This window comes from Clinocottus analis, unplaced genomic scaffold (genome assembly GCF_023055335.1).
Source record: "Clinocottus analis isolate CAN_PGR_092001 unplaced genomic scaffold, fCliAna1.0.p SCAF_41, whole genome shotgun sequence".
NCBI lineage: Eukaryota > Metazoa > Chordata > Actinopteri > Perciformes > Cottidae > Clinocottus > Clinocottus analis.
In genome coordinates, this window is record NW_027176165.1 from 21,833 (window position 1) to 44,276 (window position 22,444).

Here is a 22,444-nt window from a genome sequence, read left to right on the forward strand (position 1 = left end):
TAAAAGACAAAAAAAGAGACATTAAACATTGCTATGGCCTGTTACACCGGGTTTTCATGATGAATACCAATGACAACGAACAAATGCTGATCGTAACCTCTGAAGTCCAACGCCAGATGTTGTCTTCTATGCAGCAGGAAAAGTGGCCCAATAGTTTAGTTTTGGCCACACGAGCGCTTCGTGTCCGCCAACTTCTCCTCTCGCGTCACCAAGAGACGACACTGGTGGTTGTGAGTGAAGTGTGACGCATGCGTGAGATGTTTGCCCTCGAGACTTTTAGTTTTAGGCAACAGGAAAAGTTCATGATTGGAGTTTGAACAACCCTGTGCTGGTAGGAAGCTTCTCCACATGCAAAATGTGAACGGGCCAAATGTTAAACTAAAAGAGTCCGATGTGAGGTTTCCTTCATGGGTCCACGGAGCGAAAGTGGAGTTATGCTGCTCTTGTTGGAGTCGTATAATCAGATTATCAGATGATTTATCTGAGTCACTCCACCTCTGAGTCACAAGTGAGCAAACTAAACTTTGTTTCAATCACAGTTTTCTGCCCCGTCGCCCTCGCAGCGGCGTGTTCTTCTGCCGCCTCGTCACTCATCGCTTCCACATCGTCTGCAGCTCGTACAACAAAGACACTTTCTGACACTTACAGGCAACGCGAGCTGCAAAGGACACATTTAGCGGCGTGAGACGCCGAGGTGTGAACCCGGAGTTCAACTGCTTCATGTTTCTGTCAGGGAATAACAGTGAAAAGACTTCTCAAGAGCGATCATGGAAATAAAGAACTGCTGCAAGAGCAAGGTTGTTCAAGATGGATACAAAAAGCTTACATATGCAAGCTGAACAAAAAGCATGCATTTTACATTTTGGGAAATATGCTCGTTCTTGCTACTTCTTTAATGTGAAGCTGTCGCCATGAGCAGGTTAGCTTAGCTTCACATAAAGACTGCAAACAAGGAGTCTGCAAAGGGAAAGCGCATCTGGCCCCGCCCACCTGGAAGCTTCTTTCTCTGCCGAGCCAAGAAGGCGTTTGGCACGTACCGTTTGCTCACACCGTTGTTACACTCTGACCACACTTTGTGAAACAGTCACAAAATGTAACCTCTTGGTTTTAGTGCACATCTTTGAGCAGATCTTTTTTTTTTCTTGGACAACATTACGTTACAAAAACAAATGTCAGGTTCTGGCAACAAAAACACGTGTTCAGCAGAGGAAACACATATTGGTGCCATTACACTGAGGTGACAAAACCTACAACAACACACGGTTTCAGCAGAGACCACAACACAAACGGAACAACGTGTGTGTTAAATGTAAAGATAAGCAGATAAGGAGCGTTTACGTCGCAGTGACGGTTGACACTGTTGAGGATACAGTCATTTTAACAAAGAACAGATGGACAAAACCTGATAAAAAAGAGGGAGGGAAAGAGGGAAGTTTTCAAGGTCGGAGCGCCAAGTGTCTTCAAGAGCAGTTGAAAGCATCATCAACCTTTGGAAGAAAAAAAATCATCACTTGCAACACAATTACAGCAAAAGAAATGATGAAAAGAGGAAACAGCAACAACACGACAGTCGTATTTCAGAGTTGAGTAGCAGACAGTGAATGAAGATCATCACATGGTTCTGCCCTCGGCCATGCTCACCACGAGAGGACATCATGGGAAGCTGTTCAGATGACTGCAACCTGTGTGTGTGTGTGTGTGTGTGTGTGTGTGTGTGTGTGTGTGTGTGTGTGAAGTGATGCATTTTAAGGGGGCTTAACGAATGAGAACTGAATACTGACGTTCATCTCCATCTTGATTGGTGGTTGTGTCTTTATAGTTGGCACCAGAACATTTCATTAGCATTTACTTTTCATCGTTTTTTTGTAATGATTAGATGTATTCTTCATATACTGTATGTTCACAACCAGCGCCCAATCACAAACACAGGCGTGCTTCAAAGCTGCAAAAATGTATTTCAGAATCCTCATCGTTCAACAAAGTTTTGAAGTATGCAGTCGTCTTGAAGTGGAAACAAGGCCTTGACATGACAAATAAAATCCAGTGTAGCCATTATTGCATCTGAGATTGTGACTTAATGTCAGTTGATACAAATCAATAGTTTCTCTAGTTTCACTGAAGTGTTAAGCGGTAAATATAAATTCCTTTTTTTAAATCTCTTAAGCCATCTCAGTGGAATATTGTGACTAAAATAGATTAGACCAATTAAATCCTAAAACAAACCTCATGCCATTACATGTTTTTTGCCACAAGTATAACATTAGATTTAATATCAATCTGATTTTTGTAATTATTTTTGCAGTTTAAAAAAGGCTAATGCTAAAGGAAACATGGACTACTAGCATATTTTGAGAAACTGATGTTACCACAATGTTGATAACACCGTTTAATTTGCTTAATGTAGCTTTTAAAACTATTTTCTGTAAATATTTGCTGTATGGTGAAGATCTGGGTGGCTGAAGGCAGAATAATATCTCCTGTAAATGTCTTCAGGAATCAGGTAAAGGTGTTATTGTGAATGGAAGTGGCTCCCCCTGCAGGACAAGTGCTGAAATGACACTTAAAAAATGTTTTGTTCATGTATTACAGTCCTAACACAAGATTAATCATATTCAAAACTGCAAAAACAAATTCCAGTAGTGGTTTCAAGCCAAGGATGACACGCAATGGGTATTTATTCAAAGAAAAATATGTAAATTCCCTGAACACATAGCTTGATGGACCTGTTTACTTGAAAAAGGTAATGACTCAAAGCCGGGACATTTCAGTTTGTGCATACATTTAGGTACTGTGAATACATTTTTAGAGCACAGATATGGTTCAACCCATTTCCAAATATCAGGGCACCAACTATATAGACGTGACAACGGCTCCACGGGGAGGCGAAGACGGCAGGACGGATGTCGCCTGTTCACAGCAGCCAAGGAAGAAGTTTAACACATTTGCTGAAGCGCTATAGACACTAAACACTGGACAGAGGGTTGCAATAACTACTTCTCAATGCAGCTTCATGTCTGATGTAAACAAAACAAACTATTGATACATCACTTTGCATGTGCAGTTCCAAATATTACAGTATGTCAAGAGGGGGAAGCACCATCTCACATTTCGCGGTTACCCATTTTCCTACCCCCCAAAAAACTCTTTAGAAACATAGTAAATATTGTAACTCCAAAAAAATAACCACAATACAAGTTTGTTTTTTTTTTTATATAAAAACGGTTTTAACAATTCTTTTTTCAGTATAAAACATTACAGAGTCCCAGGCCAATCAAACAAATTCACTTGAACAAAGTCTTTTGAAATAATTATGAAATCCCCAGCCAAACGTTCTACAATAACATACAAAGGGTTTTTTTTGTCATTAAGGGGTTTTCTGTATTTTATTTTCTAGTTATGGGGAAATATTACAACACAAATCCTAACAATCACTCTTTGTTTGCTATAATATTAATAATAAAAAAGAACAAATGGGAACTTCTGGTCCTATCAAAGCCTAAGCCCTGAATTTTATGGTCAACATGGCATCTATGCAGTCTTCTGCTGTCCCTTCTTTCCAATGAGGGATTTGTGGATGTGGGGAATGACACCTAAAAACAAACAAAACATTAAGATTAAATGTTGCAAAAGGTAGCTAGAAATATGACTACAGAATGAGTACAATATAACTATGATGCATTGACACTAACAGACTGAGCTCGTCTGACACGTAAACAATCAAGACATTAAGGCTTTATTAAAATATGGAATAAATCAATGTAATGCATAGCTCTGTAAAGCCATCTGCTCACCTCCTCCGGCAATTGTTGCCTTAATGAGAGAGTCCAACTCCTCGTCACCACGGATGGCCAGCTGCAAGTGACGGGGAGTGATACGCTTCACCTTCAAGTCTTTGGAGGCATTGCCTGCCAACTCTAGTACCTGAGAAGGAAAAAAAAGATCACAAAACAGACATTAATGCAAACCCCGCATGCGACACAAAGCGCCTGCGATTAATTACAAACGTGCACAAAATGGGGACGGCTTACTTCAGCAGTGAGGTATTCGAGGATAGCTGCACTGTACACAGCTGCTGTGGCTCCTACACGACCATGGCTGGTTGTGCGAGTCTTCAAGTGCCTGTGGATACGACCCACTGGGAACTGGCAGGACAAAAAAGGACGAGCAAAACCAAAAAAGGAGGTTAAACTCCCTGCTATCGAGGCAGGTGACGCATTACATGTGCAGCTAGGCCACAAGCTGACATAAATAGATTTAAAATGAGTTTTACCTGCAGCCCAGCCCTCTGGGAGCGAGACACCGCTTTGGCCTTGGCTTTGCCACTGTCTTTTCCTGCCTTGCCACCAGCCTGCAGGGTAAATATAGCAAACAATAGAAATCAGGGTGGAAAGTAAAGAGAAGTGGGAGGCTGAAACGTTAGGAAATAAGTTCTGCATAACGTTTAAAAACACATGTACTACAACATCTCATTTTTTAAAATCTGTGGACTAGTTTGAGTTTTCAAAAGATTTCAAATACATCGAAATGAAGCGGTGAAATTACGAGTCAACACACTTGAAATAGGAAACGTTACAGACGGCCGGTTGAACTGGTGTCACTTTCCCGCCAATCATACGTAACATAACGCATCAGAAGGCGGTCGCACGCGCTGGTATCACATATTACTTGCATAAAATCTGAAATTAATACCATTTCTTTTATAAAAAGATGAGAAAACCAATAATGATTAATTCTGACAAAAACCTGAAAAGCTGTCAGCGACCTAAAAACGCGCCGCTTTCAGAGTTTTAGCGTTTAAGTTTTTCTTCCAATGCATTTTAACGGTTACAAAGTTCGCCCCGCGGGGTCTCTTTGGCGCAAATAAAATAAAAAGCGCACGGTCAATTTTACTACATTATCGTTGCTTTCACGCTTTACGGTCAACTACGGCTACCGGTAACCGATCCGTTTGGCTAATGCAACGTTAGCTCAACTTAGCTCGCTAATCCACCATTCCACCAAACAAACAAAAAAACAACTTAGTACGAAACCGAGTTTAAGTTTGTAATCAACCAAACACGAACCATCCGTCACACGGTGAATACAACGTCGCGTTTACCGGACAAAACGTCAAATACTCAAAGCTAACGTATTAGCTCTTTATCAAGCTTCTTTTTTAACCACACATACTGGTCGAATTTCCTCAGTTCTAATTCAAAACAGCACTTTCTACAGTAGCACGTTAAATTGCAGCAGAAATGTACCAACATCCCCGGTAAAGTGTTTAGCGTTAACCAAGGCGCACGTACCATTTTACCGTCGCGTTATTTGATTGAAGAACTGAGCAGATAGCAAACAAATTTCGGCTCCCGAAAGCAAAGAAACAATAAACCCTTTCGCAAATCTTTTGCATGCGACCCCTCGTGGGAGTCTGGACAGCCAATCAGAGTGCGTTATGTTACTTCGAATCTCTGTTTCAACCAATCGCCGAACGGCTTACAGAGCGTCCACCCATCCCCCACCCGAGATCACCGTGCCTGCCTTTGCGCACGGAACCAACAAGTAGGCGGGACAGTATGAGTGGAGTGTCCTTCCAGGGGCATCGGTCCCAAAAATGTACTAAATACATAATCAGGAGGCCATAGTTGGAATGAAGTCTTGGATTTCAGTCTATGGACACTTATAACTTCTTCAAATACACATTGTTTTTTAACCAAGTGCGTTTGAAAACTGGTTATGCCTGCAGTAAATTGACCAATGGGCACATTCTCCGTCGGAGATATTGGTTACACATGAGTTCAATACTGACGTAGCGCGCAGATATGAACTGCAAGTACAGTATGTACGTGAGCGTCACCCAGGAGGCGGTTACGCTACAATGACAGACAGGACAGTTGGCGAATGAACACGCGAAACCGCAGTCTGAAGCTGTAACTGGCAGCATCAGCAGCCAATTGGAGCCCAGCAACCATCCGTCCGGTATCCTCAGCGAATTTGGCAGGCAAGGAGGGAGGAGTGTTGTGGGGGTCAAAGATACGCAGAGAAACGGGCTGCTGGTGGCGAAGATGGCGGATGGGGACAGTGGCAGTGAGCGCGGTGGCGGCAGCAGCAGCGGTGGCGGAGTGGGAGGAGGAGGCGGTGGCAGCGGCGGTGGCGGAGGATTTCAGCATTACCAACGGGAAGCGGAGACCCAGGAGCTGGCGTCGAAGCGGCTGGACATTCAGAACAAACGCTTCTACCTCGACGTGAAGCAGAACGCCAAAGGCCGGTTCATCAAAATCGCCGAGGTCGGCGCCGGGGGCTCGAAAAGTCGCCTGACCCTCTCCATGTCAGTCGCGGCGGAGTTCCGCGACTACCTGGGCGATTTCATCGAGCACTACGCCCAGCTCGGGCCTAGCAGCCCAGAGCAGATCGCGCAATCATCCGGCGGGGACGACACCGGGCCTAGGCGGGCCTTGAAGAGCGAGTTCCTGGTGCGCGAGAACCGAAAATACTACCTCGACCTAAAGGAGAACCAGCGCGGTCGCTTCCTCCGGATCCGGCAGACCGTTAACCGAGGCCCCGGTTTTGGAGTCGGAGCGGGTGGCATCCCCGGGGCCGGCATGCAGGCCGGGCAGACCATCGCGCTCCCGGCCCAGGGCTTGATAGAGTTCCGCGACGCCTTAGCCAAGTTGATAGACGACTACGGGGGAGATGAGGAGGAGCTGTCCGGCGGCGCCGGGGGGCCCGGCGGCTACAGCGAGCTTCCGGAGGGCACCTCGATCATGGTGGACTCGAAGCGGTTCTTTTTCGACGTCGGGTCCAACAAGTACGGAGTTTTCTTACGGGTGAGCGAAGTGAAGCCCAGCTACAGGAACTCTATAACGATCCCCTTCAAGGCGTGGGGCAAGTTCGGGGGCGCGTTCAGCCGCTACGCCGAGGAGATGAAGGAGATCCAGGAGAGGCACCGGGATAAGATGTACGAGAGGAGAGCCGGAGAGGAGTCGGAGGGCGAAGAGGTGGACGACGACTGACCGGAGAGGGTGTCGGTAGTGGCGGCCACTCGTGCGGAGGGAAGCCGATGAAACATGATGCAAAGCCTGGCGATAAACAAGAGATATAGGAACGACTATTCTGTGCATGACGAATCGAACTTTAAAATGCTAGAAACACGGAGTAAAATTATATATATATATATATATATATATATATATATATATATATATATATATATGAGAAATTATTGTCTAAGTTTAGGTGGATGTTATAGCTAAATGAGTGCAGACTGCAGTAGTCAGCTCCTGTATGAGATTCCCCATTGATATAAAGACTAAATCTATATATGTATATCGATTTGATAACCGTACATGTAATGTTAGCCCAACAAATTCAGTTTGACAGTGCTCAAGATACTCTGATAGCTTCCCAGACCCACTTCCGGTGCGATATCTAAGTGGTAAGAGCTCACCTGGTGCTGACCTGTAGTCTGCTTGATGATGATGAGGAAGCGTGCAGACATGTGACATACTCATACCAGCAGGTGCAGAGTAGGAATAGGACCGAGCAACCTGCATCACTCAATCATGGCTGTGTGTTTTTGTCTAAAATGATCTGTAATGAGCAGCTTGCCGAGAGACCTGCGACACCCAGAGCCGCTGTCTCAGCTATAGGGGGCGTCCACTGGGCCCAGCGAGGTCCCGTAAGGTGATCTGTTACAAGCACACGGCTCGTTCCGATTCTCCAGACAATCCAAACGAGCTCTTCGCTCCCTCCCCAATAACCCTATCCTTTCTGGATGTCCCTTTAGGTGCTAACCTCCTGCTCCGATAGCTGAAACGCGTTGTGCGTCCTCGCAGCGCGTGGCTCGTTTTCGTCTCAGGGCCTCCAAAATCTGTATTTCGTGGTAGATCAGCATTACCTGTGCCTGCACATCATCCTCAAGAGTTTCTGGGTGCAGATCTGGTCAGCCAGTTGCTGCAGTCTGTGGCAACTGATGATGTCTCATATGATGCAGGCCCACGTTTGACCCCTGTGACCTTTTAGTTACAGGGGACACGGTGAGCAGAGGCCTCTGGCACCGGTCACGATTTCTTTGAGTAAAAGCTAAATATTGCCGGGCTTTCGCTATGTTCTTCAAGGGAATTGACCTTGTTGACTTATTTAGGGTGCCATTTGGATCCTTTTAATCTTGATCTCAGACCATTAATGACTGAAGCAATATTCAGTCTGATTGTAAGAAAAATTAGATCCTCTTGGAAAACAAAACCCACAGTGGGGTGCTGTACCTTTTTAAGAAAAAATAAATATATATACAAGAAGAGATTTACTTACTAAAAAGTTCATGATGGATAGAAATATTTTTAAAAAGAGATATATTGAATTATGTCTTAGGAATGTAAGACATGTATTAGATAATTCTGCTGAAGTGGCTTATTTAAAAACACTAAACTTGGATGCAACGGTCCAGGGTGAAATTTCACACCTGCGTTTTTCCTAATATTTCTTTTATTCCTTAGAGGAAATTAAGAAGAGTACAGCAAATTGATAACAAAGTATGTTATAGCAATTTCTAGAAACTTCATTGAAGTAGTTTGTCAGCAAACACTCAGCACTCCAGTTCACTTTACAAAGCATTGAGTTGTCCCTCCGTTTCAGTCCCGTTTTACTACGTTCTGTCACGTGGCGTTCCATCAGTTGCCATACGACGCAAACTAACACCTGCAATCATCCACATTTCGTCTTTAGTGCTCCTTTTTTAAAATATGATACTTTCTTTTTTCTGCATGCGTGCTCTTACGCGGAGCTGCCTTGTGTTCTTTTATTTTGCCTCTTCTGATTGCTGTATGATGGTATTTATCCATTTTTTTGAGAGCAGTTTCCAAGTTTTATTTCTTGCAATGGGAAAAAAAATTTTAACGTTTACTTCTCGGCATAAAAAAGGTTCCCGTGCTTTTGGGAAAATGTCACTTTCATTGTCCCACTTCCTTTGGTGTGTGAACCTCTCGTTGAATTTTACTTTACCCACTTCAACACAGCAGAGAAATGCCATATGAAAAAAATAAACACATGGGAGCAATAGTTTTCTCTTTTATATTCATATAAATATACTATATATAATATTACACATGAGATTGAACTACATCCTTCTTCCTGTACTGTGTTACGTGAAATGGCAGCTGTTTCAGTCATGTGTGTTCTGCTGTAATATTCTACCAAGTTCCTTTCAACGAGAAATAAAACAGTTTTTTGCTCAGGAGCTGCGTGGTCTGGTCTTTCTGTCCTCTCCGCCTGCAGCTCACGTGAACTTACAGGACGAGCGCCACAAAGTTTCTATGCAATTTTACTTGATATTTTAGGCACTACACTAGTTATTCATGAACCAGATGGCAAATTTCTCAACTGATGAGAGAAATTATTTTGTCCATAAAATTAAAAAGAAGTGAGAAATCAACAGGTTGGAGGACTCTTTTTCTTTTTATTAATTGCTTGATATGTTTGGCCAACTGTCAAATATATATATATATATATATATATATATATATATATATATATATATATATATATATATATATATATAATTTACAATTAGGGGAGTAAGAAAACCCAGCAAATTTCCACATTTTATGGATATCCACATTATCCACAAGCCTCCTTTTTTAAATGTTCAGTAAAGTAAAAATGTAAATGTCCTTTTCTTTTTAAATCCTGCAGTCCAATTCCATTGCTAACATTTTATATATATTTTAATAACTTTTTAAAGAGCTTTCAACCATACGTTAACGCTCTCTTTGTAAAACTACTGAGTTTAAGATCAAAAGTCATTTTGTATGTATTTTGAAACTTTGACATGAATTTCACCAGGATACAGTTTAAAACAAGCACATTGTGTTCAGTTTAAAAGGGAATCGATGGACGAGTGTATATCTGAAATGAAACTCACATGTCATTCAAGTGACAGGAACGGGATGCAGCTGAGATGTGGATATGAGGGACAGCATGAGGGTTAACTTGATGCGTGTGCAACAGACTGTCACATTATAAAGCCTCTGAAAGACATATATTAAATAATAGCCACATGATATACTACACAACTGGTTCTGAAACATAGTGAAACAGCAGTGTAAAGTTGCATGACATAAAAATAATCAGGTAAAGTACAAGTATGTCAAAACTGGATTGTAGTACAATGAATCAGTTAATGTTCTCAGGTAAACAGAAAAAAATGAAAAAAGAGAAACATTAAAACAAAGAAAGTATAGGGACATACAAAAATAACCCTGGTTTAATAAAATATATTGATTTAAAATAAAGTTCATTCATATATTATAGTGCTAAAACTGTTTAAATGACTATACATACAAGTAACTGTAAAAGTCATGTAGTATTACGTAGTATTAAGTAGTATTATGCCCTTTCCTCATAATACTTTCATAACTTTTGGTCGTTCTGACAGTTAAGATGTTGGATGCTTGTATTCACAGAGTACTTCTACACTGTGGTATTGTTACTTTTACTTAATTCAAAGATCTGAACACTTCTTTAACACTGACTGTAAAGTACACAATGCTGCACCAGCGGCTGGCTGACGGGTCTTTGTCTCAGGTTGAAGAAGTGGAGTCACATCCTCTAACGTCGCTACGTTCAACCAGACGTCCAGGAAGCCGCCGGCTGGAGCTCGCCGAATCCTTTGAGGTTCAACTGGAAGCTAAAAATACTGAGGCGTGTGAAGGCCTACGTGTTGCCGGTCAGCAGGCAGCGTGTAAACGACCCGACGGGGCGAGTTCCAGCGTCCCGTTTTATCTTGGAGGAACTGAAAGTTACCGAGCTGTCTGTCAGTGAACGCCCCACAGGACCAGACAGACGGGCGATGATTCACAGGAAGCGTCTGCTGAGTGACAACACATTCACAAACTAAGATTTCAGGTGATGACGTAGAACATTACCTCAAAGTGTATTGTCACGAAAACACATGGTGAATAACACAATGATCTAATGTTCAGTGAGCACATCAGACTTCAGGGCTCCCTCAACACAAACACAGCTACTCCTCCACTTGGAATAACCCTCTCATCTGTTTAGGGGAAAAAGTATTATTGGCAAAAGGATTCCATGTTATCAAAGATCTGTACAGAGACGGCTTATTTAAATCTTAAAAAAACACTTAATTTAGATGAGAAGGGGAGTTTCTGCAAGTATTTACACTTGAGGAGCAGCACGGGGTCTGGACTGAAAAGAGAGGAGAACGAAGACAACGAGGTTCAGGGGTCCATAAGAGCTTCCTGTACCCGACAGTCTGCCTCAACATTTTATATAAAAGTGTCAAGTAATCAGCTGGAATGTGTGAAGGCCAGAGACTAGTATGGAACATAGACCTCAACATTGAGATAAAAGAAGATGTATGGCGGGAAATGGCGGTTTTGAAAAACTTGGAAAGGCTCAAGCGGCCTTTACCAGAATCCCCACAATGCCGTTTACCAGGGGAACCTCGTTGGTGCCACCAGACCGCACCAGAGATTAGACTGGTTCACAGGTTTCATGGAGGCAGCGAGGCTTATCCTGCGATCTGGAAGAGCCCACATACGCTCACAGAACGGCTTAAACAGACAGAAAATATGCCAGCATAAAAAACAGTTCAAGCCAAACTGAGCAGGGACACGCCTGATGGCTTTTTTTACACATTAGAGCGGAACTACTCGGATGTATGTGTTCAGGAAGATGCAGGCATGGATGCAGGAATAAATGCAGGAATAAATGCAGAATAAATGCAGGTATAAATGCAGAATAAATGCAGGTGTAAATGCAGAATAAATGCATGTATAAATGCAGAATAAATGCAGGTATAAATGCAGGTGTAAATGCAGAATAAATGCAGGTATAAATGCAGAATAAATGCAGGTATAAATGCAGGTATGAATGCAGAATAAATGCAGGTATAAATGCAGGTATGAATGCAGAATAAATGCAGGTATAAATGCAGGTTTGAATGCAGAATAAATGCAGGTATAAATGCAGGTGTAAATGCAGAATAAATGCAGGTATAAATGCAGGTATAAATGCAGAATAAATGCAGGTGTAAATGCAGGTTTGAATGCAGAATAAATGCAGAATAAATGCAGGTGTAAATGCAGGTATGAATGCAGAATAAATGCTAGTATAAATGCAGAATAAATGCTGGTGTAAATGCAGAATAAATGCAGGTATAAATGCAGGTATAAATGCAGAATAAATGCAGGTATAAATGGAGGACTTTGTATGCAAACGAGCAATTCAAAGACAATAAAGGCGTGCGGGGTGATAGTATTTTTTGTTTTGGTTATCTGTCTGTCTGCTGTGTTGTTTTCTTCCTTTTCTTTCTGTATTCTACTATTGTTTGACAAACCTATTTTTTGTTTTTATGTTTAATATTAATATCTTGAAATGATTACAAAATAACATGTATCTTATGTTCCGCTGCATTTTTTTTACATTCTCACATATTCATATATATATATATATATATATATATATATATATATATATATATATATATATATATATATATATATATACATATATATATATATATATATATATATATATATATATATATATATATATATATATATATATATATATATACATATATATATATATATATATATATATATATATATATATATATATATATATATATATATATATATATATATAGACATGGGGTCAATTGCTGGTGGTGTACTGAGTTACTTTCCCTGATGCCGAGGCAGCACATGTGGCGTAAAAAACATGAAAGAAATGCTGATCTTGAGTGGAAAAACCAGGGAAGTCATCATGCACTTTGAGACTGTTTCATAATACAGCTTCACACAGAAAGAAGGCGTCTGCTGAGGACTTCGTCTGAACCGGTTGCCCAACATCAGTGTCATGACCCCGGGTGCCGTGAAGTCGACAGGAAGCATCGTGACCAACAACATGGCTTCAGGGCTCGGTACAAACCCACTGGTCCATCCAACACCTCGTGCAATTCCACCAGTAGAGTGAAGAGAGAAATTCACGCTGTTGTTCAAGTTCTAACAAGACATCAGGAAACAGGAAGAAACTAAAAGACCTTTATCGACGTGTGGAAGCCTCGCAGTGAACGAATCCTCCAGTCAGCAGCTTCAGGCCCGCTGGAAACATGACTGCCTCTCTGACAAAGTGTTGCCGCCTGTTCAGAAAGGCCCGTTTCAGGGGTGTCGAACCCGTTTTCACATCAGCATCGTGGTCGCCCTCGAAGGGCCGGTTGTAACTGTCACACTGGACACATTTAAATGTATCACAGAATGCCAAAAAGGGACAAAAGCTAGTCAGAAATATTCTCTTGTACACTCAATTAAAAACCCCAAAGTGCATCTTAAGACACGAGGTAATACAACACTGCAGTGGCGGCCGTGAAAACGGTCACTATGCCAGCTGTACAGGCTAAGAGCTGATCGTGGCTATCGCTAGTTAGCTCGCGAGCTAACAGGAAGCTACGCAGAACTTTGAGACAATATGAAAATAAGCTAATAGGGAAAAATAATTACAATACATGTAGCGTATTTGTAAAAAAAACAATTACTTTATAAAATAGATATAACTTTTTATTCAAATTATATTTTAAAATGATAAAATAGCTATAATGTTGTGATTCTGTTTAGGCCAGCAGAGAAGGCCACTGCAACACACATCATCATTTTACAACATTTTTTAACAGACTCACAGTGCTTTCATGCACAAACATAAACATAGAAGTTGTAAAAGACCCATAAATATTCCATAAAGCTTGTTGTGATCGCAGCAGTGAGGAGCGTGAATAGACAGCACTCTGCTGCATTCAAAACTCACTTCAAAATAAAAGCACAAGTTGTCTTTTTTCGCCCAAGCAAAGGCTTGTGACCCAGTGAAAACGTCACTTTTTGGTGACCATGCTTTTCGAGCCGTAGCGGGCAGAATTGGACAACATCTGGTTGATGTTGCACTACAGCAGTGCTGTGTAAGGATGAAGCTGACTCCTCTTCTTCTCCGTAAGACTCGCGATTCACCCATTTCTAACCGCGTTCATTTTCCACCGGCGTGCACATGCACACGCGTTTTCATTCACAGCCTCGGAGAGAAAAAGAGTGTGTGTGTGGAGAGGACAGCTCAAGGGCACATAATACCACGCTGAGCGCAGTGCCAGTGAAAGGAGGAGGGATTATTTCTCATGGCCCCGGTGTCCTGATGGCCACGCTAAGCTGCCCATGCATCAATCTGAGCAGGCGAGGAGTGAGAGGTAGCAAAGGCTGAGGATTGATCTCTGCGAGACGCCGGGGCGCTGAAAGCATCCGCCGCCCAGTGACACTCAGCTAAAGCCGCCGTTAGTAACACTCGATGACGCAAGAGGCTCGTGAGCAAGCAGAGAGAAACACATGGAGGCTCGTTGTTTTCGGCCTTTTCACATGTTCCAACACATGCTGACTTCCTGTTTCCAGTAAATGTAAATGCAGTAAAAGAAACTCTTTTTGTGAACTGAATTACATTTTAAAACCAAAAGAAAAAAAGGACAATGAGGGAATTAATAATCAGAAAGTGGCTGACCAGAACCTCTTGAGGATGACGCACCGCCCAATGCAGATGTTGGAGGCCCTGAGACAGGCGGGCGATGTCTGAACTGCATAGCAACACAGAAGAACAAGCAGCGTATCAGCAGCAGCAGCTGTGCTCGCCACATTATGATCCACAAAGAAAGATCCATTTAGAAAGAAACAGCAGCGCAGCAGAAATGTGGAGGACAACACAGATTAAAACTTAGTTTATGAATGTGAACACTTGCACAGTTTATTCTTGATGAGTCCAGTCATTTCACACTGGAAGAGACGCTGATCAGCCAGCGATTAGATTCAAAAGGTCATACATCAGGAAATGCAGGCTGACGAGTGAGAGTGGAAGCAGGTGAGGCCGATGGAGAGGTCTGAGGGCATCCGCTGGAAAGAAAAGTGTGATGTTGTAGTATTTCTAACCCCCTCACACAACCAACCTCGGCCTCCAAACTCTGAAATGAAGGAGAATGTGTTGCAAAAGCCCAAATGAAGAGAGCAGGAAGAGGTGGAGTGGATTGGAGAAAAGATACCAGGTTAAAAGACGACAAAGCTGATGATGAGAGAGGGTTTGAGGAAGATGATGGAGAGGAAAGTGCGAGGCAACCGAGGAGATGCCACGCATCGAATGTGGACCAGAGCAGCCGGGGATCCCACAGTGGTGACTGAGGGGCTTCTGGGCTATTTTTAGTTTGTGTTGCCATGTGTGAGCGATGCTCTCTGCAGCGCGCTCAGGCAAACCGCGACGCAGCGGCGTCCCGATGCTGCGAGCATGAACGAGAAAAACAATCAGCTCGATTCCACAGAACTGAGCGGCTGAAGTCAGTCTGTGCATGTCTTCTTCCGTCTCTTTCTGACTCAATGTCAGTTCCATCCAGAGTGCTTTTCTTTTCTTTTTCATTGAGATGGGATATTTCATCCATATGTAAGGAGATACACAATAAACACAATGAATAAAGATGCAGCTCCTAGAAAAACATCTTTAAAATGGTCCTGTTATGAGGAGAAAATGGTCTTGTTACTCTGAGATAACACAACAATGCAGTCGTGGTCTCGTGATAAACAAAAGGATGAAATAACACCCAGCTTTTACTTTGAAGGAAAACGTGTCTCTGTTTCCGGCTTCCTTTACTCAATTTGCATTTGGCAAAGTTGGATAATGTAAAAAGAAGAGATGACTTGTTCATTTAATGCGACACTAACGCGGGCAAAGCAGGAATAAACTGCGTTGAGGCAACAACAAACTCACACGCATCAGGATACACAAGCAGGCAAATTGGGTTTGGCCTAAACCGACAATGTTCAATACACAACGTGAACGATGGCAGATGAATTACACTTCATGCACGGACCCTCAGCTCCCGCCTGGGCCACATATTGATCATGTACTGTACGCAAAACCTATTTTACCTGCACATTACGTTCTTTGTGAGAAATGAGCCGCAGTGGCAATGCCACTGCACACCACATGCCAGCAGCAGAGATCCAGACCACGGAGCTAACGGACGGTTTGAAGCACACAACCTGCTCGCCTCGCCTGCAGGGAGAGACGCTGCTGTCCTGGTCCACATCCCAGGAATCTGCATCTGTCTTAAGCTTTCTTGGCACCCGATGCCGTAATGTTCATCAGATGCCGAAGGCCTTTCCCCATCAGTCCAATCGCCTGATAACGACATTCACGACCTTGCTTGACAGATCCTCCATCTTGATTCATGCCATTTACTCTGAAGCATCAACCAGTATCTGTATTAGATTCATTGTGCTAACTATGGCATGCTAACATAACATACTTACATGGTGAACATTGTACCTGTCTTTGTGAGCATGTTGGCATTCAGTCCTGTTGAGGACGGACTGATTCAGACACAACCTGGAGTCATTTGCAAGTCAGCAACAGTTGGGTTGGATTACTACTAAAACCACAAGTCAGACTATTTGTCTGCAGACTTAATCTACGTGTTACACATGCAATGTTTTAGTAATCTCACAGATGAATATAATTATACATAGTTTTTTCTATTTTAGTCACCATGTTGACGCGATGCCTTCTGCAGTAAAATGTGTTGCTCTTGCAGTAATTTGCAAGGGTTCTTTCAATTTTTTATCATATTTTTGTCTTTCATTTTCCTGTAAGACATGTTCATACTGGCCGTGAAAACATTGCGCAAATTGCGCTGACGATACACACATGTCCAAAAATCCCTTATTTCTTAAAATCCTGTGCTGTGCTGCTGACCAAATTAATAGAATACTGTACAAGGTATTTTAAGTCAATGCTCCAACATTCGTATTGTTAAAATATGTAAATCCCCTTTTTGTTTACCAAAGTCAGTGATGTTCCTTGCTTCTTACATCCAACTGAAATGGATTTCTCAACTTCTTTACAAACTTAATCCATGAACCCTTTGCAAATGTTTGTGCCCACTCATTTCTGGCATACCTTCCTTTATTAAAAATCAAACAGTGCTTGAATTGTCAGCCCACCTTCTTTAAAACACATACCAACCACATGATGGACAAATGGTTGGAATGTGTAATCTGCTGCCAAGACATTGTGGGCGACTGATTGGCAAACAACTTTGACCAACTAAGGAGTCCCGACATGTACTCTTTGTTTTGAACATCCATCAAACCAGCCAGCGGTGTCCAAAACACTGCGGCATTTTCTATTGGTTCTAAAAATATGATGGAGAGAAAGTCAAGCTGACCTGCTGGAGCTCCAGCTCTCCTGCCTGATGCTGGAGCTGGACACTGGACTCCTCTCTCACTCTGAGGTCGCTGCTCTGTCGGGCTCTACGCTGCTGTGGGTTCATTCACTGAGGTCAGACATGGACCGGTTTCCAAAAGAGGACGGACCTCTTCATGAGCTGAGTGACCCTCTGCGGTTGGCAGACTTTGCACTTCTAGTTGATCCTACTCATCATCTCAACACACGTAGCAAGAGCCTGCAAGGCAAAGAGCAGGTAGTAGCGCCACTTTACACGCACATGAACGCATGCTGTGTGAAGCTCCATCTCTTTGAGACACAACTACGCCAACTTCCACATTGCTCGCTTCCACCATTGGCGAATTCGGGCAATGATAATCGCGCCGCCTTCAAGGGGCGTGGCTTATCTCTGTCGCTTCTCGCAATGAAAAGATCGATCTTATCCGCTATCGACTACGGAAGAAATACCCACTAGTTCTGCTTTATGCTTGTTGTGGAAGAACATCAAACGCCCTGGTGTTTGGGTTCATAACACCACACGTAGCCGCACACAGCTCCGTGAATTTCCTCGACTCCAGGAACTGCGTCTGGAAAGCTTGGAAAGTTATACAGATAGTAAGATGTTTTCGCCTCATTCGTACAAACGAAAGTTAGCTTAAAGCAAAACATCATGATGGGCCTTAAAATCACTAAGTACAGTTAGATTTAGGAAAACTATCACACACAATTTGGTTCAGGCAAAAAAACTACAACTGTAAAACCACAACGTGGGGTCCAGTCTTCTGGTCAAGGTCTTGCTTGTTGAGCCGATCCAACTTCTCTTGGGCCCACCAATATAGTTTTGGGGATATTTAAAGGTGTAAGGCTCCTAATTGACTTTCCATTGGCAATGTTTTTGTGCTGGCGACACAAAAAACCCAGACAAATCGTGTCCCTGTGCACAAAACCAATAGATTGCTATGTCCCGACCTGCCATCCCACCGGGATGAACGACCACTACGTTGAGTTCAGGGGAAGCTTCTAGAGGCTTTATTATCACGGGGAAAATAATAACCACTTGGGAAGGAAACAATCGTGGCCATGCTTTAAAAAACTAAACAAAATGTACGTTTGGTTGGAATACAGCCCAACAAGCCTTTCTGGATGACGACACTCATCCTCAGTGTTTGACAGATCCTCCGTCTTCATTCATGCCATTACCTTCCAGACTCTGAAACATCAACCAGTATCTGTATTAGAATCTTTGTGCAAATGCTAACACAATAAACGTGCATGGTGAACATTGTATACCTGTCTTTGTGAGTATGTTAGCATTTAGCTCCAGCAACACAGTGCGGGTTCACCTGCCTGTCAGGTCGTATGAGGAACATACATGTGGACACTGAGTCAGGGAAAGCTTTAGTCATGACTCATTGCAGGTTAGCAAGAGTTGGATCAGATTACTCCTAAACCACTAATTAGACCAGTGGTTTCTGATCTCACTGGAGGCACTGAACCCTGCATGCTTCATGAGTGCATCCACCGAACCCTTTGTAATTGAAAAAATGAAATATGATTTCTTAAAACATAGGTATGTATGTTATTAGTGCACAAAATGAACCATGCATCAGTTGCACACAAAATCACTGTGTTCAAAGAACAAAACATGAATTTCACACAAAAACATAACTCAATGAATATTTACTGCAAATCAATGTGACTTTTAGATACTAGTTCAGAAACGCTTGTGTCACTCTCATATCATTTTTGCAACAAAGTCGGTTCCTTTTCTCAGTTTTCATGTCCACCAGAGTTGCTGATGAACCTGGATTTGCTGAAGTTCAATGATTTCATCAAGGTGTTCATCGTTGACAGCTGCTGTTGCAACACTAAACGTGAACGGCTGTCTCACCCATGCTGGATATGACTCTGGTGGGCAAGTATCTGTCCAGAGACTTTGCGAGCTCATCTAAGTGCATGGCAACTAATTGCTTCTGCAACTACTTGAGCCAAGATGGCAGCGCTCACGTCGTCTATTCTGCTGCTGATAGTGTCATTTGAAAGAGGAATTTGGGCTCTTCAGAGGCTTTTCCCAGCATGATATTCACCATATTTCAACTGGTTTTACGAGTGTTTCACCAATGGTAATCTAATGCCATCAGGTACGCAACTTCATATCTCTAAATGTTCATGTTCTCTAAATATGAATTTGATAATTACTTTTTTAAATTCTTTTTTTGGTTAATTTTTTTAACTGTGAGGATCGGTTTGTTGATGGGCACAAAGCTGAGAACAGGCAGAGTAAGAAAATAAAAAGAAGAAAAATTAAAATTGTGTGTTGCATACATGTATAACAAACACCACAAAGGTAATCACATTAAATCCAGTACCACGTGTTGTCACTGTATGACACTACAATGGTGCTGAACTACGTGATAAATACTTTACTTCCTTGTTCTCTCACAAAGTCAAAGTGGTCTATATAATCATTAGAATGCAAATGTGTGCAGAAATGAACGTAAAGCAGCTCCAGTCTCAAAGTTAATGTTTATTTCAACGTGTTTTTAATACTCAGAAGCCAGAGATAAGGTGCCATTTGCAGCGGTATCTTCAGGGCAGTGTACTGCCGGCCCTTGCATTGACTGACACAAGGAAGTGATAAGAAACAACATGAAATATGCAGATGGAAAATACCGCTAAAAGAAAACTACTTGTGTCATCCTGCGGCGTGAACTCTCAGGACCTCCGGGCTCATGCAACATCTCTACTCGTCTCCTTTGCCTGCTGGAATGTGTTGCTTCTGGTCTGAGATCTCCATTGAAGGAGTTTATACATGTATTGTAAAGAAAGAAGGTGAGGCAACACAGCTGCAGGCCGTGTGAGTCTTGCAACTCTCCCCTCCTGTCACGTTCTTATCTGTTGGATCAAAGCAAAAGTGCAGAACTTAAGTGGTGATTCATGAAGGTGTTGCATGGGAGGATCCGACGCTACAGTACATGTATTGTTGTGTGGGTTGAAATGGCACATTAAAACTTCAGTTCCTTAAAGGGGGTAAATCACCACACCTATGCAGTGAGAGAGAGGCCATCATTTCAATTCACAACAAGGTAGACCTGATATATTACATTTTGCTGATGCTTTTATCCAAAGCAACTTACATTTTGCTCTGTACACTGTCGACACAGCAACAGGGAGCAAGTGCTTTGCTCAAGGGCACAGTGACATGGATTGGGGGAGACGGGGATCAAACCACCGATCCTCTGAGTGACAGATGGGCATGCTAACCATCGAGCCACAGTCTCCCCATACATAAGTTTAAATTAAACTCCTGCATCTATGTCTACAAAAATGTAACAACGCTCAACAAATGTTGAGCCGACTCAGAGAAGAAAAATGAAAAGCCTCATCCATTAGTGTGCATGTTTAATGAAGCACTCCCTGTTCCTCCTCCCAGTAGTCACAATGCAATCAGTCAGCAGCCAGCAGCCTGCTGACGTGGTGTTGAGGCAATGTGCAGTAGTGTTAGAGGGTAGAAGATTATAAACCTTGAATCACTTCACTCTAATCTTTTCGTGACTATCGAGGTAGTAACACAATAAAATGTTTTATGATTTTGTTCAAAACACAAGCTCATGCAATGCATTCACAGTGTGTTCATGAAGCACGACATACATGTGTTTTTACACATGAGGGGAGACTGGACCTGATCACGGGACAACACAGCACAGTGGTGTCCTGTGTGGTGACGCTCTGACGGTATCAGTATGATTCAAATGGCGTCAGTGACGACTGCAGGAGAATCTCAACACTGATGGGCTTTTTGCATTGGCTTTGTGTGTGAAGAGGTCGCTTGGTGTTTGGTGTCAACGTGCCAGTAGAGAGGCGACACGTGTCAGTCCATGCCAGCATGAAATATCAAAACCAGTGTTGCACTGATTGTCATGCAACTTTGTGCAGATGTTCAGGCTCCACAAGGCATTCGGCAGCGTTGCTAGCAAGGCTGTCGAGTCCTACACTTGTTTTATTATTCACCCGACTTCCTCCATCACATGCTGTGCATGCTTGCATGGTGACGGGGCTCACCTTCTGGGAGACAGCATGAGGAGCACCAGAAGTAGAAGAACCACACCCAGAATAAGATGGATGAGTTACATTCCTCAGGATGCACACGCAATCCACTCAGACTTAGACGTTGTGGTGACTCCCTGAGAGAAAGGAAAAGCCACCTCAAGAGCTTCTTCTCTTGGTTTTGATTAGTCAATGCTGCAGTGAGGTAAGCTGCTACTTGCACACACCTCCAGCTCACTACATTCCACAAGATGTCTCAGCTTGTTAAGTAATATATATACACACTGGCATGTGTGCCTGCAGCGCACGGCTCTGCAGCGGTGATTCAAAGCACATCATCATCCACCGAGGATCAGTGAGGCGCATGAGACAAAGGGATGAGAGCCACCGACCCTCCCTGACACCAGCGTCTGCTGCCGGACCTCCAGACAGCAGCTTCTTTCCTTTCTTCTGCTGGAGCATAAAGGGACAACTCGCATTTCATTGCACAACGTTATGTTATAAAATGACAATAAATTAATATTAAATAATGTTTCACATCCAAATAAAAACCTCATTGACATCTTTTTCCTGATAAAGGGCCTTGTAAGTTTTTATTACCCAGCAGGCTCAGTAAAACTTTTATGATCGGCTTCCTCTTCAAAACGTTATCAATAGCTGTTTTCTGCTGTCTCACCAAACAGTCGTGAAATCTAAACCACACGAACACGTGAGGGGCGAGAGGACCGGGACATGAGCCAAAGGTATTTACGGTTTGATGAAGAGAGAAGCTAAAAATGTCTCATTGGAACGTTGAGGTCACCTGAAGATGCTCCAGAGGACACTTGGTCAAGTCATGAAGCTCCTGCTGTTCGGGTCAGCTGTTCTCTTCTGTCCAACAGCACAGTGACACCATGAAGTGTCCGCTGTCACCTCTTGAACAGCATTGTCTCTGTACCTCTTACGCCCTTCCACCTCCAGACTATCTGTGAATAATGAAGTACATTTACTTCATCTGACTCGTCTCTCCTCATTGAACTGTACTCCAGTACACATTCAAGGTACTTTACTTCAGTATTTCCCTTTTATGCAACTCTTTACTTTTACTGTACTTCACATTTCAGTCAATCATTGGTTGATCATTCTTGTTGAGTATTTTCAAACCGTGTGTCTCCAA

General features: G+C 42.7%; 2 protein-coding genes across 2 annotated transcripts; one reads left to right on the top strand and one right to left on the bottom strand.

Annotated features, from left to right (window-relative positions):
- Positions 1-3,191: 3,191 nt before the first annotated feature.
- Positions 3,192-5,428, bottom strand: h2az2a (H2A.Z variant histone 2a). The gene is made up of 5 exons (XM_068598902.1): positions 5,289-5,428; positions 4,271-4,348; positions 4,029-4,142; positions 3,792-3,921; positions 3,192-3,590 (listed from the first exon to the last, which is right to left on the bottom strand). Exons 1-5 carry the CDS (start codon positions 5,289-5,291, stop codon positions 3,529-3,531), a joined length of 387 nt encoding a protein of 128 aa, XP_068455003.1. The 5' UTR covers positions 5,292-5,428; the 3' UTR covers positions 3,192-3,528.
- Positions 5,429-5,997: 569 nt separating this feature from the next.
- Positions 5,998-9,211, top strand: LOC137801468 (transcriptional regulator protein Pur-beta). The gene has a single exon (XM_068598926.1). The coding sequence runs from the start codon at positions 6,045-6,047 to the stop codon at positions 6,990-6,992; it is 948 nt and encodes a 315-aa protein (XP_068455027.1). The 5' UTR covers positions 5,998-6,044; the 3' UTR covers positions 6,993-9,211.
- Positions 9,212-22,444: the final 13,233 nt, after the last annotated feature.

What these genes read in the sequence shown, in the direction of transcription:
- h2az2a (XM_068598902.1), bottom strand. An exon ending in CCCAGAGGGCTGGGCTGCAG is followed by an intron (nt 4,143 to 4,270) that starts GTAAAACTCATT and finishes TTGTCCTGCCAG; the next exon opens with TTCCCAGTGGGTCGTATCCA. An exon ending in GGCAACAATTGCCGGAGGAG is followed by an intron (nt 3,591 to 3,791) that starts GTGAGCAGATGG and finishes GTTTGTTTTTAG; the next exon opens with GTGTCATTCCCCACATCCAC.
- LOC137801468 (XM_068598926.1), top strand. Translation starts at nt 6,045, where the DNA reads ATGGCGGATGGGGACAGTGGCAGTGAGCGCGGTGGCGGCAGCAGCAGC.